Source organism: Haliotis asinina, chromosome 13, assembly GCF_037392515.1.
Source record: "Haliotis asinina isolate JCU_RB_2024 chromosome 13, JCU_Hal_asi_v2, whole genome shotgun sequence".
Lineage (NCBI taxonomy): Eukaryota > Metazoa > Mollusca > Gastropoda > Lepetellida > Haliotidae > Haliotis > Haliotis asinina.
In genome coordinates, this window is record NC_090292.1 from 32836312 (window position 1) to 32861267 (window position 24956).

Genomic DNA, 24956 nt, shown 5'->3' on the forward strand with positions numbered 1-24956 from the left:
CCTAAGATGTGCAAATGGCACCAAGAATGGTCCAATGGTGTTGTCGAGATAGTATTATCCAGCGCCGGACAAGATGAATCGCAGTTAGGTCAGTGATAGAACTCCTTACCACTATATGGGAACACACCTACAACGATCGTGCAGCATGATGTCCACGTCCACGTCCACGTCCACGTCCACGTCCACGTCCACGTCACCGGGGTAGCCTAGTGACGCTCGTCACACACAAGACCCGTGTTCGATTCTGCACATGGGTGCAATGTGTGAAGCCCATTTCATATGGTCACCCTCTGGGCACCACTTGGCATGAGTTAAGATGTTTAGTCACATCAGCCATATTGTGACTGAAGCAAGTTAAACATTCATGGCATATAAATATAGGATATAAATACCCGTTGACTAACTAGATTAAAAACAGCCAGAAATCACAGGTACCAGACATGTAGACCGTGTAAAACTAGTGTGTAAACCCAGATCTATGAACAATACAACTAGACAATACAACGAATGAAAGCTACAGATTGTTCTGTTCTGTTCTGTTCTGTTCTGTTCTACTTCAGACCATGGGGTCTTAGTGTATGACTGCTTCCTACATTCACCCTAGGTGGATTTACACCATCGCGTCATGAGTAGCCCCTGGCGATTGTGCATTTGTATATTTACCCCAAAAAATACTTATGCATAAAATCATATCAAACAGTTAAGTTTCTTTTATAAAATGTTAATTGATATTTCACCTGGTTAAAAATATCCTTTATAGTTTGAAATATTGATCCTTCGGGCACCATCAGAACAACATTCGGACACCATCTGGGTACCACTGGACACCATTTGACTACCATCTAGACACCATACGAGCACCATTTATTCTTACGCTAATAAATCCTACTGAGCGAGGGAGGGAGGTTTTTAACAATGTTCCCTCGTTATCACGGGGAGCCCCTGAAGAGGGCTTCACACATTGTACCCGCGTGAAGAATCGAGCTCGGGTCTTCGGCGTGACGACCGAACGTTTCAACCATTGGGCTACCTATTCCGAACTAAATACACCAACGTCCCTATTCCGACTAAGATGGATAAGCACTAAGAACTAAATACATCAACAAAAGTACACCTAACATCCATTTGGGGCGAACACGGGTCTCCAGCGTGCTGAGCAAACACATATAGCATTCACAGGCCATAAAACACTATGCCCTCCAAGGTGAGGTGAAAGACCGATAAACACACCTGTTCCCAAGTGTGAAAACGGAGTGACACCTGTCCCGGATGTACTCGCGTGATTTGAAAGGTAAATATACTTGGGTGTATGGTCCAAATTGCAAACACCTCATCGCCCCAGAAACCTGACAGTTTATGAAAACAATGAGGCTCGAAATCCTGTCGTTCCTGTTTTTGTCATTGGCACCAATGGCAGCAGGTAACTATCTTCAAATATGTAGCTGGATTTAACATTCTTCTACGGTGAGACCCGTAAAGACTCGGGTAAGAAATGGTCTTCAGTAACCCATGCTCGCTGTAGAAAGCGACTTAAGGGATCGGGTGGTCAGGGCCGCTGACTTGGTTGACACATGTTATCGTATTCCAGTTGCATTGATCAGTGATTATGCTTTTGATCACTGGATTGTGTGGTCACTGGACACCGGTCATAAAGGACAAACAACAAATAGGTTTCACTCGTTGGAGATTTGCATTAATCTATTTTTATCCCATTGACTACAGGTAAATGTCTTCATTTTTGCCTTTACATTTAATATTCTTCTCCAATGTTTTAGATCAATGTTTCTGTTTATTACTACGGTAATGTGAGAATCAGTAATAAAGGACCAGGGTGACGTTCCACTAACCGATCTTAGCCCTACGCCAATGGGCGATCTTTTTGTTGCGAGGGGCGATAACTCTCCTTTTATAATAATGTAAGTCCAACTGCTCGCTTCCGGTTTGGTTCCCGAGTCTGGTAGCCCTACGCCAACTGTAAACTACTAAAATCCCAATCTTAGCGTGACGTTGCGATAATATTGGCATACTGTTCCACTAAGCAATCTTACCCAAATCAATCGCAAAATTAAGATCTAAAGTCTAGGTTACTTATAACCAACTGAGGATCGCTAAAATCAATCGTAAAGAAACCAAAATGGTGGCTTTTATATACCTGCAGTAGAAACTGCCTAAACCGGCACTCATCAGGACTGAAGAAATAATCCAGTCTACGCAACATGCCAGATTGTAGAACTGATGATAAATGTACAAACCACGGACGGGACTGAGATTTTAAGCCGGGGTTCTAAACTCGATGGATTGGACAGATGCCGGTTTTGACAACTTCCACAGGTGTGAAGAAGAAGAAGAGTGAACATTACACCATGGGTATGATTTTATAAGACCGCTCACAGATTCTATATACATTATCAGACGATGTGCATGTGGCCAGGTAGAAGATTCCTCGTCACTCCTTGTTCATGCTGATCGACAAGGCTCAGTCATATAGTTTGCCAGATACCCAGCGTTCACACGCACCTGCTCCTGAAACCATGGTCCTCACTACACTAAAGGTTTCTCTTTCTCGAGGTTTCTTCTCCACGTTTACACTTGGTGCCCAAACTACTTCCATCGTCTGCTAGATTATGCAAAGGGTGATAACTCGTGCCTCGCATTTTCTATCTCTCCCACGAAAGAGATCTCGCTCGGGACCGGCTATGACCGTCTTGTGAAACGGGCGTATTATGAAATTGGAGTAACTTGCTAAGACTGATTTTAGATACGATCGGTTAGTGGAATAACACCCAGTACATGCCATAATGTCCATCTGCGCAAATGGGATACGATGATAGGCAGAACCTGGACAGCGAGCCTGACTACCGGACCCCATTACTCTCCTTTTACGAGCTATATGGATTGAACATCACCTGGTACCTGGTGAATGAGTACGATCACACAACATTCCCCACACGGCAGGAAGTAAATCTGTTCAACATGCAGTAGTAAGCGCCTCTGAATGAAAGACCTGGTACTGCGATCCAATTTTATTAAATTTCAGTTGTCAGGTACATTACAGAAGGCAAGACAATATATATCACATTACATACAAATGCACAATTTTACAGGCTATCATGGATGTCCTTATGGATTCGTACGCTGGGAGAGATCGTGCTATTTGTTCTCAAGTGTAAGCAAAACCTTCTGGCAGGCTAAGGTAAGACAGTATGACAGGCGTCATGTATCTCTGTGTGTAGAAGAGGGTGATGGGTCAGCCAACAGTTTGTTGAAAACTCCGATCTTCAAAACAGGATGAAGTGTAAGCCGACAGCTTGTTCAAGATTTCACACTTCAAAATAAAGTGATGGGCTACTACAGCTTGTTGAAGACTCCGCTCTTCAAAACAAATGAGCAACTCAAGATGCTACCATGGGAACCAGCTGAAACGGCCAGCTGATGACACTTCACTGCTGTACCCATCAATACGCGATGTAAAGGAGTGCAGACAGTAAAACCCTTTGGTTTACATTTTTGTTTACAATGTCGATAACCATCATGTGTTGGTCGATTTCCGGGTGTTATTGAGTATTTGAAGCACGGGAATACACTTGGAACCGACAGCGTCAGCCGGAGGTTTCAAATGAAATATTCCCGGGCTTCAAATACTCAATAACAGCCGGGAATTGGCCAACACATATTTATCTCCTAAGTGAAGAGTCAACCTTGTGCTTGTCAAAATCCTTACTTCCTCACAACAGACAGATGGGTTGGCCAAGCGCGTCTTGAAACAATCACTCCTCGATAATGGCTTGACCTTGTGCTTGTTGAAGCCCCATCTCATGAAAACATGCATATGGTAGAGGGTGGGTCTGGTGCTTGTTGAAGCCCCATCTCATGAAAACATGCATATGGTAGAGGGTGGGTCTGGTGCTTGTTGAAGCCCCATCTCATGAAAACATGCATATGGTAGAGGGTGGGTCTGGTGATTGCTGAAGCCCCATCTCATGAAAACATGCATATGGTAGAGGGTAGGTCTGGTGCTTGTTGAAGCCCCATCTCATGAAAACATGCATATGGTAGAGGGTGGGTCTGGTGATTGCTGAAACCTCATCTCATGAAAACATCCCAGAGGGTTTGACTGGTGCTTGTTGAAGCCCCAACTCATGAAAACATGACAGGGTTTGACTGGCGCTTGTTGAAGCCTGGCAGGGTGAGACTGGCGAAAATTTGTGCTTGTTGAAGCCTCAGCTCATAAAAACATGGCAGATGGTGAGACTGGTGCTCGTTGAAGCCCCATCTCATGAAAACATTCCAGAGTGTGAGACTGGTGCTTGTTGAAGCCCCATCTCATGAAAACTTGGCAGAGGGTTTGACTGATGCTTGTTGAAGCCCCATCTCATGAAAACATGGCAGAGGATTTGGCTGGTGCTTGTAGAAGCCTCATCTCATGAAAACATGGCAGAGGGTGAGACTGGTGCAATTTCGTGCTTGTTGAAGCCTCATCTCATGAAAACATTCCAGAGGGTGAGACTGGTGCTTGTTGAAGTCCATCTCATGAAAACTTGGCAGAGGGTTCGACTGGTGCTGCCATTCCTGATGGGAATATATTTTGGCTGAAATGCCTGCATGCATTTTACCCCATTACCATGTTACAAATGCATGCGATATCACTGACATATACAAAATTTCTGTTCGGGTTGAGAAATAGCAAGTAATACCACAAAATATAGAACAAAAACAAACAAAAATAATAAAAAAATATCAGTTCCACAATAATTATCTGGCTTGATGTATCACTTCGCTTATATCATTGCCAACGAAATTCACTTTCAGAAATATTGTCAGCATATTGGGAGTCATCTCGTCATTGTAACCACGAGGTGTGAACAATACTTTCTCAATCGACAGGCAAAAGGTGAGTCCACATCAGATTCAGACTGTGTACGCCACATTAATCATCTGACCCTGTAAACATATATAAAGAAACAAATAATGGAACACGGGAAAAGTCAAGCGTTCAATTAATATTTTCCTAAATGTATTCCCAACTTCGAACTGCTTGTGTGTGTGTGTGTGTGTGTGTGTGTGTGTGTGTGTGTGTGTGTCTGTGTGTGTGTCTGTGTGTGTGCGCGCGCGGGGGGGCGGGGGGGGGGAAATCTAAAAATAACTATAGGAACACTGAAATCTGTCATGAAGTGGTGTTCCGTGATTTGTTTCCCTCAGTATATGAGCAAACTTGCAACCTCCAGGTAGAGCATCTAAAATCAAAACCGCTGATTGAAATCACTTAGTATGCATCCCTTACAGACACAAGATGAGAAGATGAATTGCCACCGGTTGAATCGAGAATTTTAGGCGGAATGATTGAATTAAGGGTTTTTTTCAATGCATGTCTCTTGTCATATCAGCAAATCATCAAGCTGAACTTTGATAAACCAAACTTTCAGTAGGGGAGCTTTTTGTTCCGAAGGGCGATAACTTGCATTTGGAAATGATGTAAGCGGCTGTTCAGATTATCGCTTCCGGTCTGGTTTACGATTCAATGTCACTTCCGGTCTGGTTTCCGATTCAATGTACCCTGCGGCAACTATCGACTCTCGTTGCCAAGCCGCCATCATTGACAAACGGTCGTTTACAACTAAATATCTTTAACCTTTAACCGACTCATGATTTGCCCTGATTGTTAGCTTAAAACAACATCGTTTATTTACTCTCCAAGTCTAATACGAGCAGACACGATAGGATACAACAGGAAAAACACCATGAAAAATCCGCATATTGTCACGACCTTTCTCCTTTTCCCACATGGCGGCGTTAAGTCGCGGGTAATACAGCATCAACGGAATAATGAGAACTCACTGAATGTTTGTCAACCCATATGATATTTCTAACGACAATTCCTTAACTATTGCCGCATTCAGATCTAACAAATAGCTCTCATACTACCACTAGCCTTAATGTAAATGGGATCCGAGGTAGAATATAGGCCTTCAGCAAGCCATGTTTGCTACGAAAGACGGCTATGCTTGTCGTGCATCATATGAACTACTTGTTGAACCGACTAAGGGAATCGGACAGTCAGACCCACTGACTTGGCTGACACGTGCAGATCGATGGCCATGCTGTTGATCACTGGATTGTCTGGTCCATACTCGATCATTTACAGACCGCCGCCAAGTAGTTGGAATATTGCTGAGTGCGGCGTAACACTAACTCATTCACACAATCTGAGCAAATAACAAATAGTAATTGCTTTTCTTTAACGAGACGAGAAATCGTTTTAGTACATTGATAACCGTTCGAAGAACGGAATCAACACGTACTGATGATAAAGCCAGTTTTAAACAAAATATCACAATCACCTTTTGTGGAATATGGATATTGTTTAATTTGTTTTATTTTTTATGTTTTTGTTTTATTTTAGCAAACATCTACTGGCTTGGTGCTACCGACATCCACAGAGAAGGCATCTGGAGGTGGGGTGATAGTCATGTCATGGTCTACAGTAACTGGTTCCCAGGGCAACCAGACAATGGCCGTGGAAACGAAGATTGTCTTCAGATGTTTAAGGCAGGCAAGCAGTATCAGTGGAACGATGACCAATGTTACAACAGGTTCCCCTTCATTTGTGAGAAGGAAATTTAAAGTCTCGCTGTCTGTGCCACTTTGCAGTTGTTTATTAAAGTGACTAAATACAAATGCGATATTTTTATTTTGGTAGATACTACTAACCATATCATATGGAAGAACTGTTCCAAACACAAGCACCAATTGAACTTCAACATCCCCCGAAACCAGGCCACTCCCTTATTCCCTCCACAAGCACGCAAGCACACACACACACGTTATTTTATGTCGTTATATGTAGTTGATGATATTATGCACGCACGCACCCACGCACCCACCCACCACCACCACAACAACCAGTAGCAGAATTAGACCAAGAGCATCATCCGTTCGAATGTTGGGAGAACATCCGAAGAGGATCAAATCAACCTGAAGGTTTTTAATACTGATGTGTGCACAGTGTAGCTCAATCCACCCAGACACTTTTGCCAAAGGTTTTTCGCTTCTTCTACACTTCCAAGAAAGATGTAGTGGTATAGATTCAGGGTTGACACCTAAAAATGTACAAAGATACTTAAACACCATATGCATTTTCATCAGGTATGTATTGACTGAAAAGATTCTGTGAAGCATCTTAATTGCATCCATCTTACTTAAGGATCATGAGTGGTTTTAAAGAGTTTTATAAGATATTGTTCCAATCAGTATTGATCAAAGTTTCATCTTCCCAGTTTTCAATAATTTTCATTTTTTCTTTACTTTCTCCGATTTTAAAACAATAGTTCTTTGATCCATTTTTCATGAAATGAGAATAGCATGTAAAATTATCAAGTATCACATTAATTATTTTTCAATACCAGTTGTTTTGGGGTGTTACTAATTAATGGTCTTAACAATTCCATAGAACTCAAGAAAATTTATCCTCTGAAATGTATGACATAATTGTATTACTGAATACAATAAGGTGTTCGTAAAACTTTTCACTGTAAGACGACTTGCCATCTATAATTATGTTTCTGTTACACAAAAAAGTGTTCCCTTAGGAACTCTTCATGGCTACTAGGTTGATATTTCTAAACATATTTGGCCTGATAAAATTCTGTAGCTTTATTTATGATTTCATCACTAGACGTCTACAGTTTGCCATTAGCTGGCTCTCTCTCATGTTTTTGCATATACTTGTCTCCAGATTACAGAAATATTTATTGATACGTTGCCTTTCATCGACTATTTACCTCTAGATCTTACCAATATCCCATCTAATTTTCTTTTCTCAGTTGTTGCGGTTCTCGATTTTTAGTTTCTAATTCTTTGACAAAAGATTCTCCGAAGCTGTTTTCTAGATTTTCTATTTCTGTTTCTTCTTTCATGTTTAACTCTTTTTAAATGAAGAATAAGAGACCGCCTCTCCTCTAATTTGCATTAGGATGGTTTCTAAATATAAATGGTCATTAACTGAAAGTCTCCAGGTTATAAAATAATCTCTTTTGACTGAGAGAATGGTGTATTTGATTTCCTCTACATCTTTCTTATCCTGCAACGAAGAATTATTAAACTTCCAGTAAGTTTTCTTTCAGAGTTTTCAGTATTCAAATTGAAACTAATGAGCGAGTGGTCTGTTCTATAACTTGGGTATATGCTGACTTGAGATACATCTCTATATAGGTATTCTGTCCAGGGGTGCGCAATATAACCCGTTTATCGGTATTTGCCGCCTCAGACATGAAAATGATACGTATTGCGATGCACCGATCAAAAACTGGTGTTTTGACATGCATTTGGAAAACTTCGTAACATTCGGAAATCTTCGGATGTTTCTGTTTTTCACACAGACAAGGGTGTGGGAATGATGATGATGATGATGATGTGATGATGGTGATGATTGTAGTAATGGTATTGATGTCGGGAATGATCGTGGTAAAAATACTTTTAAGTGGATTGATATTCGGTCTGAATGTTATAAAATGTATTCAGTCATTAATGAGAACTGATATCTGATATGTCCTGATTTGTTCAAGTTGCTATCTAAAATCTCAGGGCTTTTTTTAGAGTGGAGAACCCAGTTCAAACGATACTCTTCAAGAAAAGTAGGGAAAAGTAAACTTTCAATTTGGATAGGAAGTGTAAATGTTAACAAACGTTTCATTGGACAGACATCTTATGAGCGCACCACCATTTCCCTCTATTACCACACAACGCATGGTGTGCACGTGCACAACGCAGTAGCCCCATACACGTGCATGGGGTCCCATTCTTGATTTTGACGTTTTTTCAAGAAGGTCGAGAAATCACCTAGAACATTAATTTTGACACTCATGTTGCATCACACATTTATTGGTGTTTGTTTCTAGCCGTTTGTTTTAAAATGGAAATCGTATACATGCAAATTACATGCCACACACCAGTCATCTTTCAAGAGCGACTACATTCCAAATAACTATGATTGTAATGAAGTGCAAATGGTGATGCACTCTCAAAACAGTCAATAATATCATATCAACATTGATTGACTCCGATAAATCTCCTAAATATTTCTAATCGTAGATAAAGATAAATAAAGATCCCCTAATTTTTAAGAGTATAGTAAATACTGTCTTGATATTAAATTGTTGTTTTGCTCGTTTCATATGTGCCAAGTATTATTCACATTTCTATTTTGCCTTGATCAAAAGTTTTTAAAGCTTAATCAAACATAGTGCTTTTGTTGTATTTTTGCTTTATAAATCAAGCATCAACTCCATTGGTATAAGTAGCTTTGTAAAAAAAACTTCTTGCAATATATTGCAATACATATCGCAAAACATGCTTTCACATCGCAATATATCGTAACTTGAAAATTCTCTTCAATGGTCACCCCTATGTCTAACATAAGAAAAAATATCAAGTCTTGCCCGTTTTACGGACTTTGTGCGTCACCAGGTATACTGTTTTCGTTGAGGGTTGTCCCGCGACCCGTGAACGTCTGGGGTAGAATAGGCTTTCAGCGCCCCATGCGTGCCATAAAAGGTGACTGTGCTTGTCGCAAGAGACGACTGACGGGATCGGGTGGTCAGGCTCGCTGACTTGGTTGACACATGTCATCGGTTCCCAATTGCGCAGATCGATGCTCATGTTGTTGATCACTGGATTGTGTGGTCCAGATTCGATTATTTACAGACATATAAATAAAGACATATAACTTCTTTAAGTTATGTAGCCATATAGCTGGAATATTGCTGAGTGCCGCGTAAAACTAAACTCACTCACTCACTCATTGTTGTCCCGCCATATATCGTCCCTGGCCGTGCTCCATCGTCATCAACCTGATGAGGCAACAAGTGAGATCGTTTGAAGGAGCCTGAAGTATCTTTGAAGCATCGTGTAAAGAATAGAGAGAAGTTGTTATCCATAAAACGCGACATGCATTCATGTTCGTCCCACTTTTAAACGCCTTTCAAAAACGTCATTATACCGCAACTTGTGCTGTGTCACGTGACTTTTGCTCCTTAACTTGCGCAAGATATCTATTTTCCCCTGTCACTCAAGATTCCGCCTTGGGCTTTATTTCGTCGCAGCGGAGCATTCTGGGTTTTCGTGTCTCGTTTGGACATTGACTCGTGGCCAGTTTTCTTAAGGCTGGAGTTGGTGAGTTAGTTTAGTTTTACGACTAAGTATGGTTTTACATCGCATTTGGCAATATCACGGGTTGGAGTGTGTGTGTGTGTGTGTGTGTGTGTGTGTGTGTGTGTGTGTGTGTGTGTGTGTGTGTGTGTGTGTGTGTGTGTGTGTGTGTGTGTGTGTGTGAGTGAAACCTTAAATGGGCTTTCGAATTAATTTTCGACTCGCTATGCGCATGCGTATGCGCAGATCGTATAAAAATAGCCACTGTCCACATGCCGGATTGGTCGTATGCTTACCGATAGTGTAAACACAATCTAAAGACAACAAAAAGCAAAACAAATACATCGTTTTATGTCGAGTGCAAGTGATCTCAGTTCATTTATGAAACAAAGACAGGGACTAGCTAAATAAATATCTTACTTTATGTGAACAAGCTTTTCTGGAACAGACAATCCAGTGGTTAACAGCATGAGCATCGATCTGCGCAACTGGGAACCGATGAGATCTGTCAACCAAGTCAGCGAGCCTGACCACCCGATGTCGTTAGTCGCCTCTTACGACAAACATGGGTTACGGAAGATCGATATAGTAACCCGGATCTTCACGAGTCGAGTTGAACATGTGATGAGGATCTATTGTAACGTGTGATCTGTTTGTTCGTGTATTGTTGGAGTCGCGATCATTAATTTTTCAGTGTTGTCTGTTTTCTAACGCCGCCCTTGGAAATATTACAGCTATATGTGTATACACAATCGAGTCTAAACTAGACCTTCGAGTACTCAGTATCATGAGCACCGAGGCAGTTGCAGTAATAAAATGCCAACTGCATCGATGTTCATGTGCGAACCAAGTAAGCAAGCCTGATCAACCGATCCCCGTATACTCACCCTTTGAGACAAACATGGATTGCTGGGTCGGTTCTAATGCAGATCATTTACAGTGTACATGTGTGAGTGAGTTAATACGACGCCAATATGAAATGGCGTTGCAATGATTATCGTTGGGTAGCCTAATGGTTAATGCGTCGGCTCATCAGGTTGGAGACCAGGTTCGATGACTACATGGGTACAATGTGAGATGCTAATTTCTGTTTTTTCCCCGCCGCGATATATTGATGGAACATTGCTAATAATAAAACCATGCTGACCTTCATTGACTACTGTGTCGTAAACTTCGTTCGTGACCTACTCGTGTTATTCCGAGATAGGCCGACTCTTCTCGGAGGTTACGGTCAGGAACGAGTGGTGATGGATGTAATTGCCCAATCGTATGAGCGGGCGAGCGGGTGGACAGGCGGGTTGTTGGTTGGATGAATTTGATATAACATAGGTGAAATAGATTTTAAAAAAAACAAATGTCAACTTTCCGTAAAATAAATACAGAAAAATATCCAATGTCGTTGTCCTGTCTGTATTCTGGCGTCCGTCCATGTCAGCAAACATTGTCCCACAAGAGAGTGTTGCATTGATATCCTTCTTTCTAACGTGAAAAGGAACACCACAAATTATGCAGCAGTAACGACATCCTAAATCCCGTTAGTTTGCTTGGATTTAGATTTATCTAGAAAACCCCAGCTGATGATCCTCCAGCTGGATTCATTGATGATAGACGATAGCATTTCTTTACACAGCAAATGAAGTACGACAAATATGGGAGGTAACTCTATCACAATCTAAGGAAAATGGCGGCGATCTCAAACCGCACATGGACGGCAGTGGGTGCAATATCCATGGATTTGATGTAACTATATGACTTGGCCCTTGTGACAGTCACTTCGGCAAACTCAAGTAAGTGAATTAAATACATTGTCTTGGATGTCGTAAGGTACTGTGCAATTCTTGCGCAGTAAATCAGGATTACAATTAGAATGCAACGAATCCGAGAAGAAAATTGATAAGACTAAAAGTGCTTAACAAATACAACAACAAATTAGCAGTTGATGTAATATTCATGATATTTATTAGAACAATATGTTTGTGCCACAAATTCGTACCAAGTGGACAGTGTTGATTTTAAGCCTCTTTTAGCAGCATTCCACAACTATCACGCCACTCGACACCAGATATCTGGCATAAATTCTAGCCATATTTTATCATGACAATGACACTTTAATCCTAACACCCTGGATCACCACTAACTGTACATGATTCTAGCTTCACCAACATGACGTAAGTCATTTTTGAATTCTGTTTTCAATGCGAAACCCTTTGTGGTTTGAAGTCCAGTGCCAAGCAATAATTCTTTATATTTTTATTAGCTTCTTTTCTCTATATAGTTCTTCTCCTATACCTTTGAGGTTATTTTTGCTATTTCACTACTGGGCGGTGGAGTAGCCTAATGGTTAAAGCTTTCAATTGTCACGCTGAAGATCTAGATTTGATTCCCCACATACTGTGACATAGGTACAATATAAGCCCATTTCAGGTGTTCTCCGACATGACATTGCAGGAATATTGCTAAAAGTGGCGTAAAGATGTACTCACTCAGTTACTGTTTTACAATGGGTGCTCATGTTTGATTGTGGTTAAAGTGTTCTCTCATCATGCTGCAGCTGAAGACACAGGTTTAATTTCTTTTGTTGGTACAATGTGTGAAGCTCACAGCTGGTGTTCCCTGTCGTAAATATGTGTGGAATATTGCTAAAAGCAGCATAAAACCATACTCCACGCACTCGCTCACTCACACTCACTCACTCACAGGATGCCGAAGTGAAGTGAAGTGCTCTACACCCTGATGTCTACTAATCAATAATCACTACACACAAACTGCTTCACAGCCCTCAGTACATGTTTTTTGGCCTTATAATCTGGAAACAACCTTCACAATATTCATCTAATGTAAGAAAAACTGACTTTCGTGTACAGAATGACAAACTTTCCTTTCCCGCTGTACTGTCTGATTCACCACATTTCTGGTTCTGATTATATTTTTGCTGGAATATTGCTAAAGCTGCGTGAAACCATCTTCAACTCACTCACTCACTCAATCACTCACTCACTCACTCACTGTCTGTACTGTCTGTATTTTATGTGTTGTTAAACTACAGTACTAATGAAATAGAAAAAGTGACAAGTATAGTAAAACAACAATAGAATAATAATAATACAATTAGTGGTTTCATTGAGTTTGCTATTTCTGCATTTAACTGGATGTGTTAAGTTTCGTTTGTTTGTTGTGTTGTTGTTTAATGCTAAACTGGCAGCTGTCTGCAAATAATCAAGTCTGGACCAGACAATCCAGTGTTCAGTAGCATGAGCATCGATCTGCACGACTGGAATATAATGACATTTGTCAACCAAGTCAGTGGGCTTGACCACCCGATCCCATTGGCATGATTACTTGCCTCTAATGATATGCGTGGGTTACTGAAGGTCAATTCCAATCTGGATCTTCACAAGTTATTTTTTAGGCATGCAATTTTTATCTCCCGACACTAATATTACCAATATGATTACAACATGGTTGAGATGTGGTAAGACTTGTACGCTGCAGTCAAGGCTCAATGAAGCCATATATAAGTGCAGCAGTGCAACTGATACTCATATGAGCCAAGGGTACATAGTTTTAAAGTCGTCAAATCCCTGAAAATTGAAGCTGACATCTCATCCCAAAAAGGAATATTAGGGAAGATCAGACCAAATTTATTTCTTGTGTTATGGATCTTCTGGTTGTATATGTTTAAAAATAAGAAAATAAAGTATATATTCTTTGTGCCCTCTATAAACATATGATCCTCATGTGTTTAGTAACCCAAAATGTAAAGTTTCAAGAAAATGTCTTTTAGGTTGGTTTTTTTTCCCCACATATTTCATAAAATCCCAAAAGTAAAATGCTTTTAGTAATTATATAAAGACTATTACTTTGATTGGTGAATTTGTTATTATTTTTTCCCTCCTGCCTTTAGGTTTTCTGAGGACTAAAATCCATAAATCAAGAAATATAATTGGTCTGGCCTAAACTTTGACAACAGGTTCTCACAGTTGTTGAGGATTTTCTGTATTGGACATTGAAGGTAAACAATGGCACAACACACCAAGAGGAAGTTGGATGAAGGTCACGACACACTGACCTCTCCAGGTCAAAGGTCAGGTGATGATGACCACTGTGATGCTGACGAAGATTCGTTTGAGGGAGGTTCTTCAGCTGAAGAGGGTTTGTGCCTACGTCCACTTTCTTTCCCATGTTCAACAAGAGGGATGGTTCAATGGAAAATAGGGCTACTACGATTCACTCAGACCTCAATTCGATTTTCGATATTGGACCCTCACTTCAATCATTTTCAATTTGATTCTTCATACAAGTGAAATCATCAGACTTCATGTAACTCGTGAAATCCATTGTCCACTTGGCCATGTCTACTAACAGAGTAACAAAAATTCTCACTGGATAATTAGCCTGGTGTCAGCCAATCATGTTTCACCTTATTTCAGCTGAAAACTGCTGGAATTATCAGAATGGAAAAAATTTAAATAGGTCTCAGATATCGAATTGAAATAGGGATAAAAGTGATCAAATATTAAAACTATGGTGACAGGTTCCATTTTCAGTGAATTGAACCAAATCATTGTAGTCCTAGTGGAGTTACAAGTTTTTAAATGCAGCATGTGTTTTACCCCCACTACTGTACAACACTTCAGGGGTGGATCCACGAAGTCTATCGGGGGCGATAGGGTTGCACATTGCCAGATCCAGGGGGTTAAGGTGGAGGTGGGGTGTATGAAGACCTCCTGCCCACCCACCTTTGAAAATGACCTAAAACCACACTGAAGATTTTTTTTGTGTTTGTGTGTTTGACTGAACCCCCTGCTCTCAGCCCCCTACCCCTCTTTGAAAATGACTTAAGACAGCGCTGAAGATTTTTTGTGTATGTTTTGGGTGAACACACCTCCCCACCCCCTACCCTTTCAACATTTCAGCATTCCTACATCCATCCAAAGGTTAGGTGGAAATGCTCCTAGGGGAAATATTTTTGTGTCTCTTGGAAAACAATTCTAAGCAATACTGAATCAATTATGATATGAAGGACTGACTCTTGAGGGAGGATTTATTATTGTATAGTTTTAGTGACTGCAGTGTTAAGCAAGCAACAAGCAGTGAGCTGCCTCTATTTGTAGGACCGATGACTACAGCCCATAAAGACCTTTTGACACAGAACAGGGCACTGCTGGTAGAGAACATGGTGCCTGACGATCTGTTCTGTCGACTGTCTGCCAAGGAGGTTCTGACACTGGCTGAGGAGAGGCGGATCAAGGCCAGGGCCACGTGGGAAGCCATGAATGCTGAACTGCTCAATCATGTAGTTAGACGATCTGACAAGGCGTTCAACGCTCTTGAGGTGTCACTGAGGGAGTCGTGTCAAGGTCATCTGGCGAATCTGATGTGTGGAGAGGTTGGAGGAGAAGACAGTGGTGAGAACTTTGGGTTGTCCTGGTTTTGGTTTGTTTGTTTTTTAACAATACACTCACCAGGGCTTAGATCTTTTTCAAAGCTCTCTTACTGCTAAGATAGACGTAAGTTAATGTTAATGTATGACAGTTAATACTATCTTAGCGCTAAGAGAGCTTCGGAAGTCTAGACCCAGTATTCCAGCTATATGACAGCTGGCTGTAAGTAATCTTGTCAGAACCTGACAATTCAGTGATTGATCTTTCATAAATGGGACACAATGACTTGTGTTAACCAAGCCAACATGACCCTGACCACGTCATCCCATTAGTCACCTCTTATGACAAGCATGGGTTAATGAAGACCAGTTGTAACCTAGATCATCATAGGGGAGACAAGCATGGGTTAATGAACGTGATGAAGACCAACTGCAATCAAGGGCCTCCTTTTCACAAAGTACTAAGGCTATCATAAGTCACTAAGGTAACCTTAGTGCAATGTTACAGAATAGGAGTTTAGGTTAACCTTAGTAAATGTCGTAAATTCAGAATGATAACTTCATGATTTGATCATTCTCATGATTTGTTTGTTTAGCCTTGGTGGTTCAAAATGATATATGTAACATTTGGAAAGCAATTTTGCTAGGAAAGAAGATTGTATCATCATTAGTGTTGCTGGAATATTGCTAAACACAGCATAAAACCAAAGTCACTCACTCACTGTTTAAGTATTCAAATCAAATTGCTGTATCTTGAAATAAAGACAATGCATAACAAGGACCTCGCAATGTTCAGGTTTCACTTCAGGAGGTGGAACTTTTATGATGTTTTTAATTAATAACAGCTTGTAAGAAGCGACTAACGGGATCGGATGGTCAGGCTCGCTGACTTGGTCGACACATGTCATCGGTTCCCAATTGATGCTCATGTTGTTGATCACTGGATTGTCTGGTCCAGACTCGATTATTTACAGACCGACGCCATATAGCTTGAATATTGCTGAGTGCGGCGTAAAACTAAACTCACTCACTTTGAATTGATAATATTCTGTAGATTTGATTAATTTGCAAACTAGAAATTCAGTTTTATTTTAAATGTGCTCTGGCAATGTCCATGTCACTTGGTGTGTGATACTGACTGTACTTGGGGTGTCCCAAAAGTAGTCGCCCTCACTATATTCTTGATGTCCAGTGTTAAAAAAGCTTCAATTTTGTTTTGAAGGAATCATGGTTAATGTGGGGAACGAGATATTTGTTTTCACAACACATTGGTGAGTAATATTTATTTAAAGATTGCGGAAACTGAAAACAATCTGTCATTTGGTACCTCTTGGATGATGGTATGAGCTCAGATAATATGATATAAAATATGCTCAGTATAGTATGGATGACTTCACGTCATAATCACCATTCAAAGATTTGGATTGTTTGATTTATATTTAAATAAGGCTTTTCTTAAAGGACACCCCCATTTTAATTTTTCAAAAACATTTTGTTCTGAGATTCAAGTTGGCACTGTTTATAATATATTGCAAGCTGATAATTGTATGACCATTCAGTACTTCGTTTAAACCCTTGCATCATGCATGGATAAGTGAAAACATTACAATAAGTTATGTCCTTTTGATTATGCCATCTGAAAGTGGGAGTGGGAAGTGCCTCCAAAACAAGCTCTGTCAGTAAATATCATGCGGGGAGTCACTTTAACAAGTGACTGTAGTTTCAAATTGCATTTATATGCACTTTAATATCCATATTTGATTCTAGAGGACTTCTGCTTACCTCAAACATACAAGCTGTTTCTTTCATATTTTGCTTCCTTTAGTGATGCATTTATTGCAGATTTTGCTTTTTTGTGGGTAAAATGTCAAACAGGTACCGTGAGGCTAGAACATGGCAAAAACAATTTGCTTGAGCTTGAGATAATATGATAATATGTAGAAAAAGAAAAAACATATAACAGTTTCTTTTTTTATAGTTGTTGAGGTGAGGCTGACCATTTGGTACCCCTGTCGTATACCCTTTTAGGTGTTTAATGCATGGCTAAGAATTGGCTTCGGCATCCCTCCATGGTTTTACACAACATGTGATTCCTGCGTATTTGACACACCGATTCTGTCAAAGACACACTTCAGTTCAGTAAAATGGCTATTTGATTAGCAAACAATGATAGGTTTCATGAGATTTTCGATAATTTCCATATTTCTTTTAAAGAACTGTACATGAGAGTGAATGAATCACAAAGGTAATTCTTTGTTCAGGATGCTGCAGTTTGTTATGACTGAATTGAACACTGAAACTGACACTATTTATTAATTAACATATAAATGGCAATGCAACACAGACCCAAAAAACCTCTTGCTTTTTGATAAACACAAAATAAACATTTCACTGAAGTGTTCATGTTCATGACTCCCAAATACTGAAAATGACTCCCCAAACTGAATGCTGTGAGTCATCATGACTCATCATTATTTCAAAGTGAAACCCTGCCCTTGCAGTCATGAGACAGATCAGGATTTACAGGTGCGACTACTGCAATATGATCAATATATATAGTAATATAATCACTGAATATATACAGTATATGAAAGAGGCAAAAAACCCAGACATCAGGGCAGGTAACTTCAAACTGTTACCAGCCCAAAATGGATTTAACCAGACTAGACAATCAAAAGAAAATAACTCAATTTTTAGTAACAATGAATAATTTATTGAACCTGAGACATGTATTTACTCTCTAACAACCTATTCACCAAAGTCTAAATGGATTTTAAGATATGGTGAATTTAATCAGAAGTATGGAACTTGTTATCTACAACTTGTTCAGCTTGACCTGATCAAGTGAATACTAAGGCATTGCATGACTCTGTCACAACTGGTTGGGTCTATTTTTGTGAAGGGGTGCACCATTATCAGTTGATTGTCAGCATTTTGGAACAGTCGAGACTAGAGCGCAGTTTCACATTTCAGTGTTAAGAAATCGTCAGCAATGTCCTAACTTTCTTTAAAAAAGAAGTTGCAGATGGTTAAACGTTTCCAATGTATGCACAAAACGCTACATTAATAACACTCTGTGCTCCTGTTTAATGAAGTTAACTGCCATTGACCTCCTGGATCATGCATTTGTAGAGTAACTCAGGTCAAGCTGTAAATTTTTCCAGGCCATGGGGGCTACCTAGCTGTAAATGTTTGCTGTCATCAAGGAATCTAGCCTGTCTTTGGTGGTTGGACTGGCATGGTTTCATACACTGATTTATATAATTTTGATAGTACAAATAATCCCATTTACAGTATGAAACAACCCCACTGACATGGGATAATCAGATGCTAGGAAATCTAGACTTGCTTCATCAGGGGCATTGCAGATTGGAAAATAATGTGGTTATAGGACTGTGAGACAGACTAGTTTGGAGGGCACCATCTAACCAAGCTCTCTTCAGCCTAAGACCTCGTAACATTTCTGATAGTATTTGAACCTTTCTTGTAACTTTTCTCGTAGCATTCATACGTCATATGCCGTAACATACGAAGTATGATTGCCATGAGAAAAATTACAAGATGTTACGCTGCCAAGAGCTTTGTTAAGTGGGGCCCAGGTTTACTTATAGTTTACAGACCTATGTTAATTATTGTGATATTTTAAGTTCAGGTGGATTATCAAACGGTATGAACGTGCTTATTTTGTCAAATGATCTGACTGGAGCCTAAGGTCCACTTTACGATTCTATCTTCTTCAACAGGTGATGTTCTGATGACAGAGGAAAACAAGCAAGCCATACTGGACAATCGAGTCGACCTGACCAATGACATGACGCCTGATGAAGTCTTCAACGACCTCATTGCAGATCGTATCGTCACTGTTACAGAGGTGAAACGTATTCAGAACAAAGACACCCGTGAGGCCATGAATGAGGAGCTTCTCAACTACCTTGTGCGCAGATGTGATCGGGGATATAGGGTGTTTGTTGATTCTCTCAAGAAGACCGGACAGGATCATCTGGCTAAACGACTTAATACACCGTCACAGAGACTTGGGCACAAGCGGAAGAAACTAAAGTGTAAGTACTGCTCTAAACATAAAAGTCAGGATTGGTTTTGTCTCTTGCCATGGGAGCCTTTTCGTTTATGAAAGAAACTAAAGTGTAAGTAATGCTCTATACAAAGAAATTGCAAAACTCAGATTTGGATTGTCTGTTACCATGGGATCTTTTTCTTGTATGGTATGTTTTTTTAACAAGAAAGAAACTAAAATGTCAGTAATGCTCTAAACACTGAATTTCTGAAACTCAGATTTGGATTTTCTGCTACCACTGGAGACTTTTTATGCCCCGCAATGCATCTGTCTGTCTGTGCACTTTCGTTTATGCTGGACTGTTCTCTATTTCTTCACCAGACTTGACTTAATAGATGGGGCTGGCGATGTACTGACGCCTTTTGGTAGTTTTGGAATTCTGAATAAAGCATTTTTTGCGTTTCCATGGCAACAAGTTTGACTGACAGAATTTGGTGGGTGTGCACTTTTCCAGACCAGAACATCAAGGCCATTCAAGATTTTGTCATCAAACATGGCATGTAGATAGATCTTGTAGTGTACTGGTGCCTTTTGGTAGTTTTGGAAATATGAATACAATATTTTTTGCTTTTCCATGGCAACAAGTTCGACTTTGGTGGGTGTGTTCTTTTCTGGACGAGAACTTTGAAACTTTTCAATGCCGGTATTTTTAAGCCAAACTTGGCACATAGCTTGGTCTGGTGGTGTACTGGTGCCTTTTGGTAGTTTTTCTGAATAAAATACATTTCTGCGTTTCCATGGCAACATGTCGGACTTTGACTGAATTTGGTGGTAGTGTTCAGTAATAATACTTTCAGTATTTCTTAGCAAACGTAGATTAGCCTGGTGGTGTACTGGTGCCTTTTTGTAGTTTGGGATTTTCTGAATAAAGCATTTTCAATACCTTCTTCCTTGCCAAAACATTTGCCATCATAATAACTAGCAGACATATTCATGAAGAGTATTTTACCATTGTGGGGGACATTGATGACTTTGTCTTATTGTCTTGTAGTATAGTATTTGTACAACAAAGTGAAAATATTTTTACATCAAGTTTTTTCATTCATTCATTCATTCATTCATTCATTCATTCATTTAGTCATTTATTCATTCATCCATTCATTCGTTTGCTCTGTTTTTCATGTTTATATTCAGGCATCCTTCCCTTTCTTTTTTCTGTTTTTATGAAGTCATTTACTTATTCATTCATTCAGCACTGAATATTCCTCCGAGTGATGCCAGCTGGAGCAATCTGAAGACACCCACAATCAACACTCCACTTCCAACAGCCAATCTAAACTTGCCTAACAAATTAACAGCCAGTCAGAAGTCAGGATGCATCTCACATCCATCAACCAGTAATACTGCTTCAGAAACAGACTCATCAACCAATCACAACCCATCCCACAGTGAAACCCAGAATTTGACATTTTTACACCAAGAGGTGTTGCAGGAAGACGTGTTTGCTACTCAAGTACCACATTTACTGTCCAATCAGAACTTATCCCCATTGACCAATCAGAGCATGTGCCCACTGACCAATCAGAATTCAACAAGTAATGAAGGCAACTGTTCGTTGGAAGATGTAAAGCAGCAGATTATGCTGATGGCGGAAAATGCCTATGCCAACATTCGACGCAGTGATGACAGCAGCGAGGCGTTTGTTCAGTTCAGTAAGGAGATGGCTCAGACTACTGAAAGCATCAACGAGTCGCTCAAAGTCTACAAGATGATCAAAGAATTCTGTCAGAGGTCAGACGATGAAGGTCAAGGTCATGATAGCCCAGCTGTGCCGGATGTGTCGTGACGTGGCTTATGTTTCATAATGATAAGCTGCCATAGTGACTTAGTGAGACTTTTCTCTGCTTTCTATTTCAACACTATAATGGCAGTGGGGAACACCATTAATGGCTTTCATGTATTGCACCCCATTGGGGAATCAAACCTTGGCCTTCACTGAGCAGTTGTTTTAACTACTTGGCTACACCAATGCCCTTCCAGGCTGACATATCCAGAGTTAAAATATTGGCCTTCAGTAATTAGGCTTGTTGACGGAAGTGGCAACTAATGGGATTGGGTGGTCAGGCTTGGTGACTTGGTTGACAGGTGTCATTGGTTCCCAGTTACACAGGATGATGCTCATGCTGTTGATTAGTGGATTGTCTGTTCCAGACTCTATCATTTACAGACCGCCACCACATAGCTGGAATGTTGCTGAGCGTGGCATAAAACTAAACTCACTCACTCACCACAGGCTGCCATAGCAATCCAGGCATGTTGATGTATCAAGATTTGATGTATGCAGTGCTTAACAGTTAAAGCTTATATGCAACCAAAACAATTAGCATAATCAATACGCATTTATTGTTTATTCATGACATGTAATATTGACTGATGACATGTATGACTGATTATGAAAAATCAAATACTATCAATTCATTACGCTCGAAATGAAGCGCACAGTATACAGAACCCAGTCAGAGTAGATGGGCGAGTACTCGAGTTTGCGAAGACTTTCATTGGCTGGTTCATTTGCCGATACCCTCAGAACTCTTTGTTGATGACTATGCCCTGATTGGTGTTATGTTAAAATTGCATGTGGTCAATGATTGAAGTTGTGTATTGCATATTGTCATTAGCAGACAAGTAGGCAGACACATTCTATTAGGTATCAATAAAACAGACTTTGAGTTTTTTGTCTATGGCAAAGGCTTAAGCTTCTTATCACAATCAACATGTTCTTTTTATGTAAACCTATTGACTGCACATGCACTATGTGCTCAGTGCAGCACAGCTGTTGAAAACATTTTTCACCAACATTTCAGAAAGCAAGAATGTTTCATGATAGGTGACAGCAGCTTTCTGTATGTTACTATTCAGCTCTTGATGTTTGAAAATATGTAATTTGTTTGAGTCACATTGACATTTAAAGGTCACATGCAATGTAAAACACAACTTTACTTCTACTGAGATAATTTTTTATTGGATCGAATGCAAATTCAGAGAGCATGTATTTCCAGAACCCAACATCTATATCCATTCTTTATGGATAACAAATTCTTCTGGTGTATATGATTTTTTTCCATAACAGTATGTTAATCCATACTGAAACGACGCATCAAGTACAATAAAAGAAGTTGTTATCCATAAAGAATCTTACTTTTTTGTGACTCACCATACTTCGAAAATGCCCATCAAACAGATCAATTTTCTGTACAAACAATGGGCCCTCAGGACATCAGCAAATGAACAAGTCAATTGGAAGCCGTCATCACACCTGAGTGCACACCCACCCACTGTGACTGGGTTCGGTCTTCTGAGGGCTTTGTTTCCGGGGAAGTAAGCCCAAGTACAGAATATCGCACTTTTGAATCGCGATTGTACGCTTATAATTTTGTTTATTTGTTTTTTTTACAAACAGCAATGTATATTATGTGTCATGAATAAGTGATAATTGTGTTTTAATTATGTTTGATTTTTAGGTTGCATGTGACCATTAAAAATCATTTTGATTCGAACTGTTTGTATAGAAACAGTAATATTTTTAAATGCCGTATCAATAATTTCAAATCATTTAGGTGAAAATCAAACAATTAATTATTGTGGTCAAATTGCGAATGCAACAAGATCTTTATCTTCATTTTTGGATGATGAATATATAACTCATTTTGGTGTTTTGTAAAAAGTGAGTATTGTTTTATGCCTCTTTTTTTCACTATCACAGCAGATGAAATGGGCTTCAAACATTGTTTCCTTGTTGGGAATCAAACGTGGGTAAGATGTGATTTTTACTTCTTGTTACCCATACTTTCTAGTGATTGTATAAATTGTATAAACTGTGTGATACCATTTTAAACTGTCAGTGAATTTAACACGTGACGTGTGCTTTTGTGAGCAATAATTTACAGTAATAAAAAATCATGCAAGATTTGTCAATCTTCATCATTACTGACTCCGATTATTGTTGTGAGGATTTGCGTGAAAGCATCGTTTCTTAGTGTCAGACATGACTAAAATGATCAGTATTTGCACATGTATAATATATTGTCATCAGGAATAATTATTAATTTTTATGGATATGAACATTGTGTTTATCGGTAATTCAGTACATTCAGTGTTTCTTTGACGAGAACAGAAACCAGTCAATTTTAGCTCTGATAACGGTGAGTATTACAATGAAATGTTCTCTCCCCCATGAACTACGCACTGACCATAGCACTGAGGTGGAAGCTGATGGTATTCATTATCAGCTTGTAAAATCCCACCCTGATTCATGGTTGGAAACACTACACAATATATGTCTCAATATTTCGTTATTGTTGGTTTGTATTACAATGGGGTAAGTGCAGAGGTTGGAATGGTGGTACTTGATGAGTGTTAACTGAGACCAACCCTACATGTTTTCGATGTTTCATTTTCTAATGTGCATATCCCCTTGTGATACAAACAAGAAAAGCATTTTGAAAGTATGTTTGTTTGCTAAACAACTTTTATCCAAGGTTCAATAAAATTGTGAGATTTAAATGTTCAATTGGCAAGGTAAAATTATGAGAATTCACAATCTTAGGTTCACTTTATTCGATTTACTTTTTTTGTTTCAAGTGAATTTCCTCGGTACGTTTTCACTGTAAACAGACTGTAATCCGACTTTGAAAGTGGGCCTAGACAGGCATGCAGTAATGATGGTCGCATACAATATGGGCCTTTTGTTCAACTGGAATGTCACCTGAGATTTGTTTGTGTGAACTGTAAATGTGATTGCCTAAATTGTCTTAACCATAATTATCAAGTATGAACTCAATCCTCCGGTTTGATTATTACAGAGGCTGAAGCAAAGCGCTCATGTGCTTCACAAAACCACTATCAGTACGACATTTCTTTTGCGGTTCAGTATTGAATAAATTTAAATTTAGCATGTTACTGCTTCTCACCTGCTATCCCAGGTATAATGTCCCATTTATAATGCATTACACTTGGACCATTGTTACACAAAGAATATTACCAAGACATAACCTCGAGTACATTATATACTCTTAAAGAAAAGTAGGGGATAATGAACTTTCAATTTGGACATGAAATGTAAACGTTAACAAACGTTTCAAGGACAGATCTTATGAACGTACCACCATTTCCCTCTATTACCACCCCTAAACACAACACATGATATGCACGTCACAACGCAGTAGCCCCATACACATGCATGGGGTCCCATTCTTGATTTTGACCTTATAACTTAGAACATTAATTTTGACACTCATCTTGCATCACACATTTGTTTAGTGTTTGTTTCTAGTCGTTTGTTTTAAAATGAAAATTGTATACATGCAAATTACCTGCCATACACCATCTTTCAAAAGCGACTACATTCCAGCTAAC

General features: G+C 39.5%; 2 protein-coding genes across 3 annotated transcripts in view; one reads left to right on the top strand and one right to left on the bottom strand.

Moving 5' to 3' along the window:
* Positions 1-24956, bottom strand: part of LOC137259760 (phosphatidylinositol 4-phosphate 5-kinase type-1 alpha-like) — a 367781-nt gene that overhangs the window by 150925 nt on the left and 191900 nt on the right. The window lies entirely within an intron of this gene.
* On the top strand, positions 11795-23510 carry LOC137259826 (uncharacterized). Of its 2 annotated transcripts, XM_067797446.1 has the most exons (5): positions 11795-11930; positions 14156-14295; positions 15258-15551; positions 19270-19587; positions 20795-23510. In XM_067797446.1, exons 2-5 carry the CDS (start codon positions 14163-14165, stop codon positions 21385-21387), a joined length of 1338 nt encoding a protein of 445 aa, XP_067653547.1. In that variant the 5' UTR covers positions 11795-11930; positions 14156-14162; the 3' UTR covers positions 21388-23510. The 2 variants fall into 2 exon arrangements, with proteins under 2 accessions (XP_067653547.1, XP_067653548.1); XM_067797447.1 differs by lacking the exon at positions 14156-14295 and having other exon boundaries at positions 11797-11930.

Excerpts from the sequence above, each read along its gene's own strand:
- LOC137259826 (XM_067797446.1), top strand. The coding sequence starts at position 14,163 with ATGGCACAACACACCAAGAGGAAGTTGGATGAAGGTCACGACACACTG. Across the intron at positions 14,296-15,257 it reads AGGTTCTTCAGCTGAAGAGG|GACCGATGACTACAGCCCAT; the intron begins GTTTGTGCCTAC and ends CTCTATTTGTAG. Across the intron at positions 19,588-20,794 it reads CAAGCGGAAGAAACTAAAGT|CACTGAATATTCCTCCGAGT; the intron begins GTAAGTACTGCT and ends TCATTCATTCAG.